At 38.0% G+C, this 13,817-nt stretch overlaps 1 protein-coding gene across 1 annotated transcript; it reads left to right on the top strand.

Moving 5' to 3' along the window:
• The first annotated feature begins 2,453 nt into the window (after window positions 1-2,453).
• Window positions 2,454-5,416, top strand: LOC145819157 (uncharacterized). The gene is made up of 6 exons (XM_082913115.1): window positions 2,454-2,791; window positions 2,892-3,056; window positions 3,153-3,535; window positions 4,007-4,131; window positions 4,796-4,945; window positions 5,255-5,416. The coding sequence occupies exons 1-6, from the start codon at window positions 2,454-2,456 to the stop codon at window positions 5,414-5,416; spliced, it is 1,323 nt and encodes a 440-aa protein (XP_082769241.1).
• Window positions 5,417-13,817: the final 8,401 nt, after the last annotated feature.

Raw genomic sequence — 13,817 nt, 5'->3', positions numbered from 1 at the left:
TATTTTTCAGGAAGAGAAATTTGGATTCATTTGTTGAAGAGTTATGGAATTCGTGTATCTTTTATGGATAATTTCATCATAGATGTGAAAGGATTGAATAATGTATCTTGTTGTTTGTAATTATTTATTTGTAGCTTCGTAGTAGAAGCTTGGCATGTATTATTTCCATTGTTGTATTCATTGAGAGAAAGAACATGTATTATTACGTTTCTATTACTCAAGGGTAATAGCTATTTATAAATTAAAAAAAAAAGGCCTAAATTAAAGGCTTTTGGTAATGTTTTCGAGTAATTAAAACTTGAGGTGTGACAGCACTTAAACAACTTCTCTTATTTATTTATTTTATTATACACCTAACTAGATAGAAAATAATTGTTGAATTTTATTTATACTCTCCGTAGGCTTTGTTCTACACTATAGAAAGAAGAAGAGAATCACAAAAAGAGATATACTAGTTGAAGCCTTTGTTTTACCAAATAGACCATGTTGTTCTTTTTGTAATGCAAAAAATAAAATAAAATAAAATAAAAAATAAAAAAAATAATAAATTCTCAACCCAGATGGTTTTTGTTGTTCTACTAGGGAAATTGCACTATGTCCTAATGTTGTTCCATCTCAATTATATGACTTTTTCACAGGTCATTCAAAAAATTCTCTTCATTTCTTGAAGTACATTCGTGCCTATGATAATTCATTTGCTTTCATTTCATTCGGGGTTACTACTGACAAATAACTAGAGTGTAGAAATAGAGGAAAATATACCTTTCGTGTGCAAGGACAAGTTTATCATTATATCAATCAGCTTTATCCTTCAAATCATAACCCTTCTTACTTACAACTCTATTTCTTTGACACTGAACACGAAGTCCAGAATAGGATGAGGATTGCCAACAATCTAGATCCAAACATCATTGCTCTTCTAATTGATATTGTCGCTTCAAATCCACATTTTATATTCTTTGGAAGTTTAAGAGATGTTTCTGACCTAGACACTCATCATATACTTATCCGTTCTGATCTATCTTTAGATCCCCGAACTTTTAATCCTCTTACTGCATCCCAAGTTGCTACAATATGGCAAGAGAATGATGAAGCTGTTAAGTATAGAGAGCGTGATATCATTGTCCAAAAACATCAAGGTTATTCTGAAAGAATTCGGTAATATTATGAATGCTATGACCCACTACAATATCCATTGTTATTTTCTCTTGGTGAACCTGGATGGCACTAAGGAATAAAGAAAAAAACAAAAAAAGACAAAAACAAATTTTTTCGATTGTCAATTTTCTGTGTTGGCAACAGAAGCTTCCAATGCTGATGATTTATTATCAACAGAAGCTCAAGGTAAAAATAATAAACAAAAAAGATTACCCTACTTACAACTTATAGTACAACAAGAACCTTAAAGTATTTATTTTATTTATTTCAGTTTTTGAAGAGAATTTAAAGAAAAAAAAACATGGTTTCAGCTCGCAAGTTTCTAATTAGGGAGAGCGATTATTCGATTTTACTTTAAGTAGGTCGACTCCTATAACAATTTGTTGTTGACATGTATGTTAAGGTAGAAACTTCAAGTTTGGATTACTCAAGGGTAAATCAGAAAGAAATAAGAACAGATGTGCATCAAGGAATTGTTGATAGTATCACAACAGGAGAATCTAAAGCTTCTAATATTGGTCAAAGAATTATTTTACCAGGCTCATTTATAGGTGGTCCAAGAGATATTCGGAAGCGCTATATTGATGCCATGACTTTAGTGCAACGATTTGGAAAGCCTAATATCTTTTCAACCATGACTTGCAATCCAAGTTGGAGTGAAATCAAAGCAGAATTGTTACCAAATGAAGAGCCACAAAATAGACCTGATCTTCTTGTCCGAGTATTTAGAAGCAAATTTAAGCACTTGACAAATGAAGTTATAAGAAAAAAAACTATTGGTCCAGTTGCAGCTTTCATATATGTAATCGAATTACAGAAACAGGGCCTTCCTCATGTTTATTTACTTATTATTCTTTAGCGAGGTCATAAACTAGATTCTCGAGAAAAATTTGATGATTTCATATCTGTCGAGTTGTCTGACAAGAAAAGTTTCCACACTTGTACTCAATGGTTGTTAAACACATAATGCACGATCCTTATGGTTCTTCGAATTGTAATAATGATTGTATGAAAAATGGCCTGTGTATGAACCATTATCCTAGAGATTTTATTTCAATGACAACTATGAAAGCTGATGGATACCCTAACTATAGGCGGCACAACAATAATGAAACAGTTAAAATTCGAGGGCACATGTTGGACAATAGATGGGTTGTTCCCTACAACTGATATCTTCTTGAAAAGTTTGATTGTCACATTAATGTGGAAATTTACTCTACTATTAAGGCTATCAAGTACTTGTATAATTCCACATAGTAGGCCAACATAGTAATGAACATATTGAGGAGATCACAATGTTTCAATTTGCAAGATGGATATCTCCTCTAGAAGCAGTGTGGAGAATATGCAAATTCCCTTTGAATCAAATTAATCTTGCTGTGATAAGCTTGCAACTTCACCTTGAAGATTGCCAAATTGTTAGCTTTCGAAAGACAGATAACTTGCGCTCTTTAGCTAACAATGAATTTCCTTCAAGAAAAATGTTGACAGAGTTTTTTGTGATGAATAGAACAAACAAAAAGCTCAAGAAGGAAAATATTTATGCAAGGAATTTCCTGAATTCTTTATTTGGGATGGCCAACATAGAATGTGGAATGAAAGAAAGCAAAAGGAACTGCAAATCCAAGAGAAGGCAAGCAATACTATTTGCTATTATTGTTGAATTATGTACGGTGCCCAACTTCATTCTGTCAATTGAGAACTGTTAAAGAAGTGACATACAACTCTTTCAGAGAAGTTGCTCTTCAATATGGTCTATTAGAGGATAATGAAAAGTGCTTAGAAGAAGCAAGTACTTTTCAAATGCCTTCTTCATTACGACAATTGTTCGCAACAATACTTGTCTATTGTAGTCCACATGATCCAAAAGCTTTATTCTTAAAATTTGAAAGAACAATGTCAGAGGATCTTTGTAGAGAAAGACAATTATCAACATAACAAATTCGTTCTAGAGTTCTATAGAATATAAATTCTGCTCTTGAATCCATGGTCAGGAACATTGAACAATTTTATCTTTCAGATCTATCGGTCCCTTCTGATGTAACTGATGATTGTTGCAAAGATATAGAAGATGAGCACAATATATTAGTGTCTGAGGTTGATTTGATGTCTATATCGTTGTTAAACACAAAACAACTTACATATTCTAAAATTGTTGATATAGTACTTTCCGCAAATCCTGGATATTTCTTTATTGATGGACCTGGTGGAACTGGGAAAACCTTTTTGTATCAAGCAATCTTGGCTACAATAAGAACACACAAATTGATCACTCTCGCAACTGCAACTTCAAGAGTTGCTATATCACTTTTGCCTAATGGGCGCACTGCGCACTCACGATTCAAAATTCCTATAGATGTTGAAAGAAAAATATGTTGTAATGTTAGCAAATAGAGTGGCCTAGCAAAACTTTTGAAGCTTGCTACACTTATAATATGGGATGAAGCATCGTTGGCAAGACGACAAAGTATTGTAGCACTTGATGAATTGTTAAAAGATGTCATAGATAACAATCTTCTATTTGGAGGAAAGGTTATAGTATTCGGTGGTGACTTTTGCCAATTGCTACCTATTATGCCAAAGAGTATAAGAAATGAATGCATTAATGCTACCCTTGTTATGTCTTACATTTGACATTCATTAGAGAAGATTAAATTGACAAAAAAATATGCGGGCTAAGCATGATCCAACGTTTAGTTATTTTTTGCTTTCTGTAGGAAATGGTACAGAACACTAGATATCTCCTAAAACTATTAGAATCCCTAAAGTGATGCTTCTTCCTTAGAATAAAAACATTGATCCACTTCAAGGCTTATTACTTTCTCAAATTTCAATGATTATAATGAAGATCCACTTTCCGTGATGAATCGGGCTATCTTGACTCCGAAAAATGACAATATAAGTCACATCAATGAAATATTGATGGAAGAATTCCCTGGAGATGAACACATGTATAATAGCATTGATGAGACTGTTAATAGCTAGTATGAAGAGTTTCTTAACTCTTTCTCTGTTCCAAGATTACCACTGCACAAATTGTTGCTTAACAAAAACTGTCCTATTCTTATGCTTCGAAACATAAATCCTTCCAACGGATTATGTAATGGAACAAGATTCATTTGTTGAAAATTTGAAAAACATGTTATTCTCGCTCCAATTGCTGTTGGTGGTTGAAAAGGAGATATGGTATTTTCACCTCGAATACGTTTGTAGACATCAGATAAAAAATTGTGTCCAGTTGATTTTACTAGATATTGATTCCCAATCATGCTATGTTTTGTAATGATAATCAACAAAGCTCAAGGTCAAACTCTAGATACTGTTGGCATCTATTTACCACAACCAGTTTTCTCACATGGCCAATTGTATGTTTCATTATCTCAAGCTACAACTTCCACCAAAGTCAAAGTTTTAACAGATGCATCAGATTCAAACAATGAATTCCCTGATGCCACAAATAACATTGTCTACCATGAGATTCTATCTTTAGTTCAATGCAATTAATTTTTCTATTTTTCGTGTTTTTTGGTATGTGCAATTCATATATTTGCAATTTATATATTATATTTATGTTACTCATTTGACATTATTTTTCTTCTTATTTATTACTCCAACTATATATGTTTTATGCATGCAGGAAATCATGCCCAATCAATTGTTAGCTATCAAAAATATCGATCCATCTACAAAACAATGGACAACAAATGTCATGGTTATTGAAAAATCCTTTCCAAGAACTAAATCAAGTGGAATATTGTTTCAAAAGCTCATGCTAATTGATGCAGAGGTATGTTTGCAAAAAAAATCTCTATTGCAAATTTAAAAATCTTATATACTTCTCTTTTTCTTTTTGTCTTTTCTCACTACTTTGCCTTTGGATCTTTATTTTTTTTCTTTTGTATTTTTTTTTTTTACCATCATATCACTTATGTTTCTTACACTTCTACTTCTTTTTCTTTCTTTAACTTAATGAACATTCTGCATCTTATTTAACTTTTCTAATTCAAATATCATTTGGAATCTTTAATAACTGCATATTAATTATTTCTTACTAATTCCAGAATTATATATTAATTATTAAATTCAAACATTGTAGCGATCAAAAGTGCAAGTCACAATCTTTGGTGCAGACATAGAGGTTCTTCAAACAACACTTGAAATCTTTTCGCCTTATTCAATATCAAATGCACAAGTTAGATCTATTCTAGAACAACATCAAATGTTTGAAAATGAATACCAATGGACAATTTATGGATGAACTCCCATAGAAAAAAAATCAAAGATGATCAGTTAACTACATGGAGTTTGAACTTCAACTTTACTACTCTAACTGCACTTGAGGACAATATCCATTCACCAACATCAACAAATGTCCACTCAAAAACAGCAGCAGATATGTAATCGTCAGCACCACCAAAAGATATAAGTAAAATTTATTGATATTTGTCTTCTTTAATAATTTAATACATTACAATACAATTTTATTTAGAATTAAATTATATATTTTTTAATTTAGATGCCTTGCTAACAATACTAGAGGTTCTGCCAGTATAGATGAAGAAAAATTTCAAAGACCACAAAGATAAGAAGACTCCATTGCAAGAAATCATTATTATTGATGATCAATAAGTTATATCTTCTTCCAAAATTTTTCCTATCATTTTAACTTCAAATGTCTCCATTTGAAATCCATACTTATCTAGACAAATACTAAATGTTTATGTATTCACCAAATAACTTGTTGTATCTAACAATTCCCTTTCCCAAATTAAAGCCAGCAACTCTAACGCATTGGATGAATTCACAAAGAATGAAGGTGTAGCTTTTTCCAAACTCCCAGGTCCTTTCCTAATCATAATTGTTATGCGATTAAAGGTGTCCTCATACAATGGTAATTTCTATATTCTTCAACATTTCTTACTTTTATAATTATCATACTACTATTGAACTCCTAACAATTAATTTTGTAGGTCTCACACTATCAACTAAATCATCCACAACTTTTATATTGGATCCTCCAATTCCTGAAGCAAATTCACTGAAAGCTTGGTACTTACTACTATAATATAATATTTTAGAATATTGAACTCTGTTTTTTTTTTTTTTTGGTGGTTAAATACAATATTGAAGTTTACTTATAGTTAATTTACAATTATGATATTCAGATGCATCAGCCATAGTAGTACCATCAAAGAAATTCCTCATCAGGGATTCCAACGAATTGTAAAAACACAGTCTCTACCACCAACTCCAGACAAGTTGATTCAACTCAAAAATCTTCCAACATTTGTTAGACGAGTATATTTCATATTATAGTAATTTCATCAATCTTTATTTTTCAGTCAATTTAAAATAGATAACCAATAAACTCATAACAATACTAACAATTAAGAAACAATTTAGCTACACAAATTTTTTTTTTTTTTTTTCTTTTTTTATTATCTAGAGAAACAAACCCAAAAGTTTTGAATAGAATTTAATACAAACTCATAACTATAGTAACAATTAGTAACCAATTAAATTGTATTCACTTTTTACCTTACAATAACCCTAATTGTATTCAAGTTAGAAATTTAAATTCATGAGAAACAATAAACATACTCTAATAGAAATTCCTAATTTGAATAAAATTTAAGAGTTCATTTTTTACCTTATGATAACAATTCCTAATTTAAAATTCATACTAATTACAATTAAAAATTGAATTTCTTAGACTACAAGATGTTGGGTTAATGCTTGTGCCACTATCACCAATTTAAACCAGAAATTCTACTATCTATGATGCCCAAATTGCAACAAAAGCACAGCTGCAGGACCAGAGGATTTCTTTCTTTGCAACTTTTGCAAACAACAAGTTGTAGACACCCAATTTTTTACCAACCTTAAGACTTAGACGTCATCAATTGAGCGCTCGGTGATTGCGCATGTTGTGCTCATTTTGAGGTTACGGAGTCCCGGCTGAGAGCCTTGCCTCCGGACTTTGTGACTCTTTTGTGCTTTGCCTCGGTTTGCGAACCAGGTTCTGCTTTCTCTTCCCGAAGAGAGGGAGAGGTCTCGTAGACCATCTCTCAGTGGCCGTAGGCTACTTTTCATGGTCGTAGACCACTGTTCCCGTTTGGAGACCAGTTTTCGATTTTCGGAGCCGTCGGTCGTGCGCCTCGGTTTGGGACCGCTTAACTTTCTCCGTTTGCTCCGATTTTTGGCACACGCCTTGTTTCCTCTCTCTAGAGGGACACTGTGGCCCGGGAGACCACCTTCGTGGTGGCACGCCACATTCGATGCTTAACAGTCAGTTTTCGGGGCACCTGGCTGAGCGTTTTGGCCCCCGAACCCTCGTTTTGCATCCGTCTTGGTTCATTTTTGGCATGGACCCTATTTTCATTGTTTGGAAGGTGGTACAAGGGTGGGAGACCACCTTTTCTTCATGGAGACCACTTTTCCCCGCCAGTCGGTTTTTCTTGTCAGGTAACTGGTCTCCCTCACTTTTGGGCCACAATTGCTGGTCTCCCATCACACCACTAGTTTGCATTCAATTGGGAGACCACCAAATGGGCTGGCCGACCACTTTTGTTTTTGGGAGACCACCTAAAGTGGCTGGCCGACCACCTCAACTGGTTGGCCTGCTTCCTCTTGCTTTGACTCTGTGAGTTGTTGCCAGCTGTGCCAGCTGGAAGACACAGAATTGATCCTCCATACATGTGTATGGAGGATCTTCAAACTTGGTTCTTAGATTCTTGAAGAAGCTTTAGACATCTTTGGCTATAAGAGAGACCCTCTCCCTCATTAGCAAAGGTTCAGAATTTTTGGTCTAAGGCATACATACCTCTCTCTCTGTATCTCTACATTCAAGATCAAAAAGGGCCTTGTTCTTGCACCATTGCATATCAACCCTTAGCCTAACACCTCCAACACCAACCTAAGCTTCTTGGAGGTCATTTGCAGAGGTTAAAGGCTGAGTTTTTGGTCCAGAGGTTGCTGGCCTTGCTGAGCTACAAGGGTAACACACTAGTTCCCTCTTTTTAGCGTTGTTTTGATCCTTGTTTTAGATATACTTGAAAGCATATTTAGGCTTTGTCATAAACTGAAAAAAGTCTTATTTTGAGGTCCTTAACATGTTTGTTTAAGACCATTTTTCTGTTAGGGGTCATCTACCCCCTTTGCAGGCTTCATTTCATCTTATTTTGAGCCATGCCTTAGGGCCTTTGCATTGACCTTTGTTTGGTCTCTTATTTTCAGTGGCTAGAATGCTATTTTGAGCACCAAAATTAGAGAGGGGTGACCCTCTCACCCCTTGTCTTGTTTACTAGCATATTTGGCCTAACAAAGGAGCCCTTATTTTCATGCTTCCAAGCCATGTTTCAGGCCATTTTTGGTGGGTTTTAGGACCTGCATAGGCTCTATCCAGAGCCCATTTTGCCATTTTGGGTGTCCATCTTGCATGTGTAGAACAACCCTCTTTATAGCCTATCAAAGGAGCCTATCATTCTTGCATGCATAGACCATGTTTCAGTGGTTTTTTGGGCTTTATTTGGCATGTCATACCTCTGGATTTTTCTGTTTTGGTGACCTCTTGATTGCCTCACATGCTGGTAGTGCAAATCCTCTTTACTAGCTTACATTGCATGCTATTTTGGCCTTCGATTCTAGCACTTTTTGGCCATGCTATAAACTGATTTTGTGCATGTTTTGGACTGCCATAGCTCTGTTTTTATTCCTCATGGTCGAATGATGCTTGCTATGCATGGTTGTAGTTCAATACCCTTGCCTAGCTTTGTGTTTTGGAGCCTATTGCATGCTTATGTTGAGGTGTTTCCATGTTTTGGGACCATTGTGCATCATATTTCAGAGCTTACATGTATGCCATATTCCCATGTTTTCCACTCTTTAAATGCGTTTGAGAGTCGTGCTTGTATGCCTCGTTTTTGGACCATTGCATGAGCTTCATTTCCATGCCTTTCGAGCTATCATTTTAGTCCATTTTCCCACTGTCTTGGACCTGCCTAGGGTCTGTTTGGGGCTGGTTTGGCCATTTGTGCATTGCTTTGTGTACCTCTAGTGTAATGCGCTTCACTAGTTTCGGTATTCGGGCCATCTAGCATGCATTGTGTGAGGAGTTTGCATGATTCGGGACCATCTTGCATGTCATTTCGGAGCTAGAAAATGTATGATTGTATGCCATATTTCATCCCTTGCCATGCTTTGGTAGAGTGGCATTTGATGCCTTAAGTTCGGTACCTTGCATTGGGCATGTTTGCATGAGTGTTCCTGCCTTTAATTTCATCACGTTTGGCCACTGATTTGAGTATGGCTGAGGTCCATTAATTTTAGTTTAAGTCCATCTTGCATTGTATGTGCCATATAGTCCATGTTGTTGCATGATTGACCATTGCATTGTGTATGCCTTGATCATTTCATTGTCAGTCTCCATGTGTGCATTTCGTATGCCATATAGTTTTCATGTGCATTGAGTATGTCGTTGATTATTTCATAGCATTGTGTATGCTAATAGAATGTTTGCATATCATCATTTGCATGCTTGCATCATTTAGTGGCATTATGTTTAGGTTGCATGTTAGAGTTGCATTCATGCATGCCATGTGTATTGCATTGTGTTTGGAGTAGGGTTTAGTCCAGACACGGGAAATGAGGGACGTTTCGTACTCTAAGTGACGAAACGTGCCTCGATTCTCGACCACCGACACTCCAGATTACCCATGATGGAGTTTAGGCCTTATTGTGTTCATTTGTGCATCCATTTGACATTGAGTCATGCAATTTGACTCCTCGGCCATCATGCATCGAGATGCGTGATTGGTGGCACAAGGATCGAGGACTACACTCCCTAGAGCTTTTGTAATGACGGGGAGAGTGGTCGTGCACACATATGTTGAAAATACTTTGCCATGCCCCTTTCTTGCTCTCTGTTGCAGCAAACCGAAAGCCAACAGCAAACACTGGTCGGTAGTATCCCTACAGCATGTTGGAGTTTCAGCCTTCTGGAGTTTTGTTCAGTATTCTGGGACCAGTTGCAAACAGAGGCAAATCGGGGCATCGCGATGGATTTTCCGGCAAGGCGACTCGAGCATGCATGCATTCCTTGTCATTCAAGACCGAGCTGAGGCAGTCCATTTCATATGTTTTGCATGCTAGCTTATTTATTTTAGTTAATTTGTTAATTAATTAGGGTTGTGTAATAATTAGCTGTAATTTGTTATTCATTCGGTTGTGTATTATTTATTCGGACCCTCCGAGGAGGGCAATGTTGTAATAAGTGTGCGTGCGTATGATGTATGTCTTCCAACCCCACGTTTTTCTCCCTTTTATTTACCTGCTTATGATGGTTAGTTTTAGGGCACGTTTAAATTAGCATCCTTATGCTCGTATGTTTGCATCCATTCATCTGTTTTGCATGCACTGGGCTCGGCGCATCATACTAACTGCATTGTATTTCAATTTCGAGTTGAATACGTGTATCAGTTGCTGCATTTCATATGCCATTTTAGAATAGCCGAGCCTATCTTAGTTGCAGTTTTGCATGTGTTGCATTAGGCATTCTTAGCATAGTTAGGATTCATGCATGTTTTCTGATTAGTTTCTTTCTTTGGCTTGGAGTACTCGGTAAGTGTTTATGCTTTAGCATCCTTGCATGTGTGTGAGTGACTGCCATGATAGCATGCTTACCGTGAGGCTATGTGCTTATGTGATATAACTGCCTGAATGCCTGTGGGTGAAGGTTGGGTTGCTTGAGTTGGAATAATTCGTCGAAACCTATGTTTTTAGCCTACTTGCGAGTAACAAACTTCAATCCATTTCCAAAATAATCGGATATGCGATGCTTTGTTCCAACTTAGGCAATCCAGTCTATACTTGTATGCTGTGTGCATCACATAGTAATTCTAGGCTAATAACCGGAATAAGAGCACATAATGTTTTCAAAACTCGATATCATGGCTAGTAGAGGCCGATCTTTGATCGGGCGAGCGGGGGTGCTCACAAAGTGACCTTCCCCAATCGTACCCAAGTTCCCGAGCCGAGGCAACTTTGGTGATGACGAACACCTGGCCTTAGGCACGAGTCAGGGTTTCCTAAATTCCCCCAAAATAAAATATTTAGGTGGCGACTCTATATCTGGCAAAACAGTCCATGTTTGGCACTTCTTTCTAAAAATCAGTTTTTCAAAACGATTTGCCGGATTTGGACTCTTTGATGATTCATCGGTCTTGCATTGCACTCTGCGAGATTAGATACAGGACCATGACATTGAGTTCGAACTGTAGTGAGCCCAATGAACAAAACGGGATTCCCTCCCGGGACGTTCGGGGACGTCTACAGTTTCTGGCGACTCTGCTGGGGATTTTGAGAACTTGACTCGAACTCATGATATCTTATTTTGACTACACTTATGTGTTTCTTTGCATTTCATGTGCATTGGTGCGCCTAGGACACCGTATTTGCCATCTGCTATTCCTGAACGGTTTGCCGAAGGCTCACTTTGAGAAGCGTGCCATAAGGCTGACCGGTTACGGGCTATGCCATGATGGGAACACAAACCCCGATTTTTACCGGGGCACCCTTTTGACCATTCGACCTATTGCATATTCGGAATCCATAGTGACCATTCCAAACTAAGACAGGTTGCTTACCCGATTGTAGGTTGTGTGAAATCGTTGTGTGCGTAGTGGAACCCTACCCCTCCATAGGGGTGTTTTTGGCTCTCACTTGTTTGCTATGTGATTTTAGAGTGTGTCTCTACATGAATGCATATATCAGTTTGCAAGTCTGGGTATCAGGCCTGTGGGCATCGGTATCAGTGTTCTGAGAATCAGTTATCTCTGCGAGTATCAGATTCAGTTTTGGGGAAGAATTCAGTGGAGAGCACAGTCATTCCGCTTTATTCATATGTGTATCGGTGAAATTGAGCTGAGATGCTGCGTGTTTTCTCTTTTGCAAGGTAATCTTGAAACCGTAGCTTCAGAAGGCTCCAATATCCCTCGAGGTTCATCAGACTTGTGCTGATAGACTTTGTCAGGTCAGAGATTCAGTTCAAGGGCAATTAGTGTTCCTTCGCCAGAGGCAGGGAAAAAAGGCCAGTCAGGCACAGATCATCAGTTTAACAGTCTTCGGATCAGTGATCATTATCCACTTCACCTGTGCGCAGTTGGGCTGAGATATCTGTTTCCACCTCAGAAAGGGGATACACACTTATTCAGTTAGATCAACAGTTTTCAGTTAGCATGGAAGAGATGATGCGTCAGCTCCAGGAAAGTAAGAAAACCATGCAGCAGGACGCTGTTCGTCAAGCAGAATTTGCCAAACAACAGGCCGAGGTCATGGCTCAATAGGCAGAGTTAATTGCCAGGCTACAACAGCAAACCGGAGCATCCGCTTTACACCAAGCTTCTCCTCCACCAAGAGTGCCAATACTCGGGGAGATAACTAATGTCCATGAAGATACGGACATTCCAACAGGGCCGGCTCCGCCTCTAATCCTACCCCAGGTATCCAAAGCACAGACCAACCTGCCGGATTCTCTCTTTGAGTTCGAGGTGGACCCCACGACGCTAAAAGTAAGCAAGCTTGAAAAGTTATTCAAGAAATCTCAGGGTGTGAAGTCCATTTCGGACATAGAGGATGGATACACCGATTCGATGGTGACATTACCAGACCGGTTCAAGATGCCACATATCGATCGTTTCGATGGTTCTGGAGACCCAATGGTGTACCTCCACCTATTTTCTGATATCCTGAGGCCAATGGGTTTGACCACAGCCCAAAAGCTGTCACTATTCGGTCGAACCATGTCTGGGATAGCCGCAATCTGGTATGTGAAATTGGAGGACTCTGTGAAATAGAACTGGGAAGAGCTGGCTGAGGCCTTTATTGCTCAATACTCCTACAATACACAGATCGAGGTCACAACTCGTGATCTCGAAGTCACCCGCCAAGAGCCAAATGAGAGTTTCTCAGAGTTCGTTGCGAGATGGAGAGCAAAGGCCTTAATGATGACTACAAGGCCTTCCGACAAAGATCAGATCAGGATGGCTATTCGGAATGTACATGGCAAGCTGTTGCAAAAGATGGTTGTCCTACCTCTGTTTACTTTTCCAGCCCTTCATGAAATGGGGGTTCAAATCGAGGATGCCATCAGACAAGGAATCTTTGTGGAAGATGATGAGCCTTTGCGGAAGAATGTTGTTCGCAGTTCCAATGCTACTACTGATGGTAGCATAGCTGCAAAATGCTCAGAAATAGACTCTATCACCACTTCCCTCAATGGCCAAAAACCCGCCACTTCAAATTGGCCCCAAGACCGAAAGTTCAATCCTCTTTACATGAGTCTCTCTTAAGCTTTGAAAAAGCTGCGAGAAGAAGGGCACCTAGAACTCCTAGAACCCCAACCCCTTCCAAATCCTCTTCCACCAAGATATGACCCAGCTAAATACTGTGCCTATCATCAACAACACGGTCATGATACGAACCGTTGCATCCACCTCCGTCATAAGATTCAGGATCTTATTGACAAAGAGACCCTAGCTCCACCCAAAGGACCTCAGGTTACTACTGACTCGTCACCTCCCCACCTCAACCTCATCCATATACTACCATCCACCTTCGACCACAGCCTATACATCACCCCAGCCCATCTACCCAAGCATGAG

The sequence above is a fragment of the Camellia sinensis genome, chromosome 2 (assembly GCF_055761805.1).
Source record: "Camellia sinensis isolate YWXY chromosome 2, ASM5576180v1, whole genome shotgun sequence".
Classification (NCBI taxonomy): Eukaryota; Viridiplantae; Streptophyta; class Magnoliopsida; order Ericales; family Theaceae; genus Camellia; species Camellia sinensis.
Note: the sequence above shows the minus strand (reverse complement) of the source record. Positions and strands in the feature narration are given on the sequence as shown.

Coding starts and splice junctions, on each gene's coding strand:
- LOC145819157 (XM_082913115.1), top strand. CDS start 2,454: ATGTTTCAATTTGCAAGATGGATATCTCCTCTAGAAGCAGTGTGGAGA. Junction 3,536..4,006: donor TGTTGAAAGAAAAATATGTT/GTAATGTTAGCA, acceptor ATTATAATGAAG/ATCCACTTTCCGTGATGAAT. Junction 4,132..4,795: donor ATAATAGCATTGATGAGACT/GTTAATAGCTAG, acceptor TTATGCATGCAG/GAAATCATGCCCAATCAATT.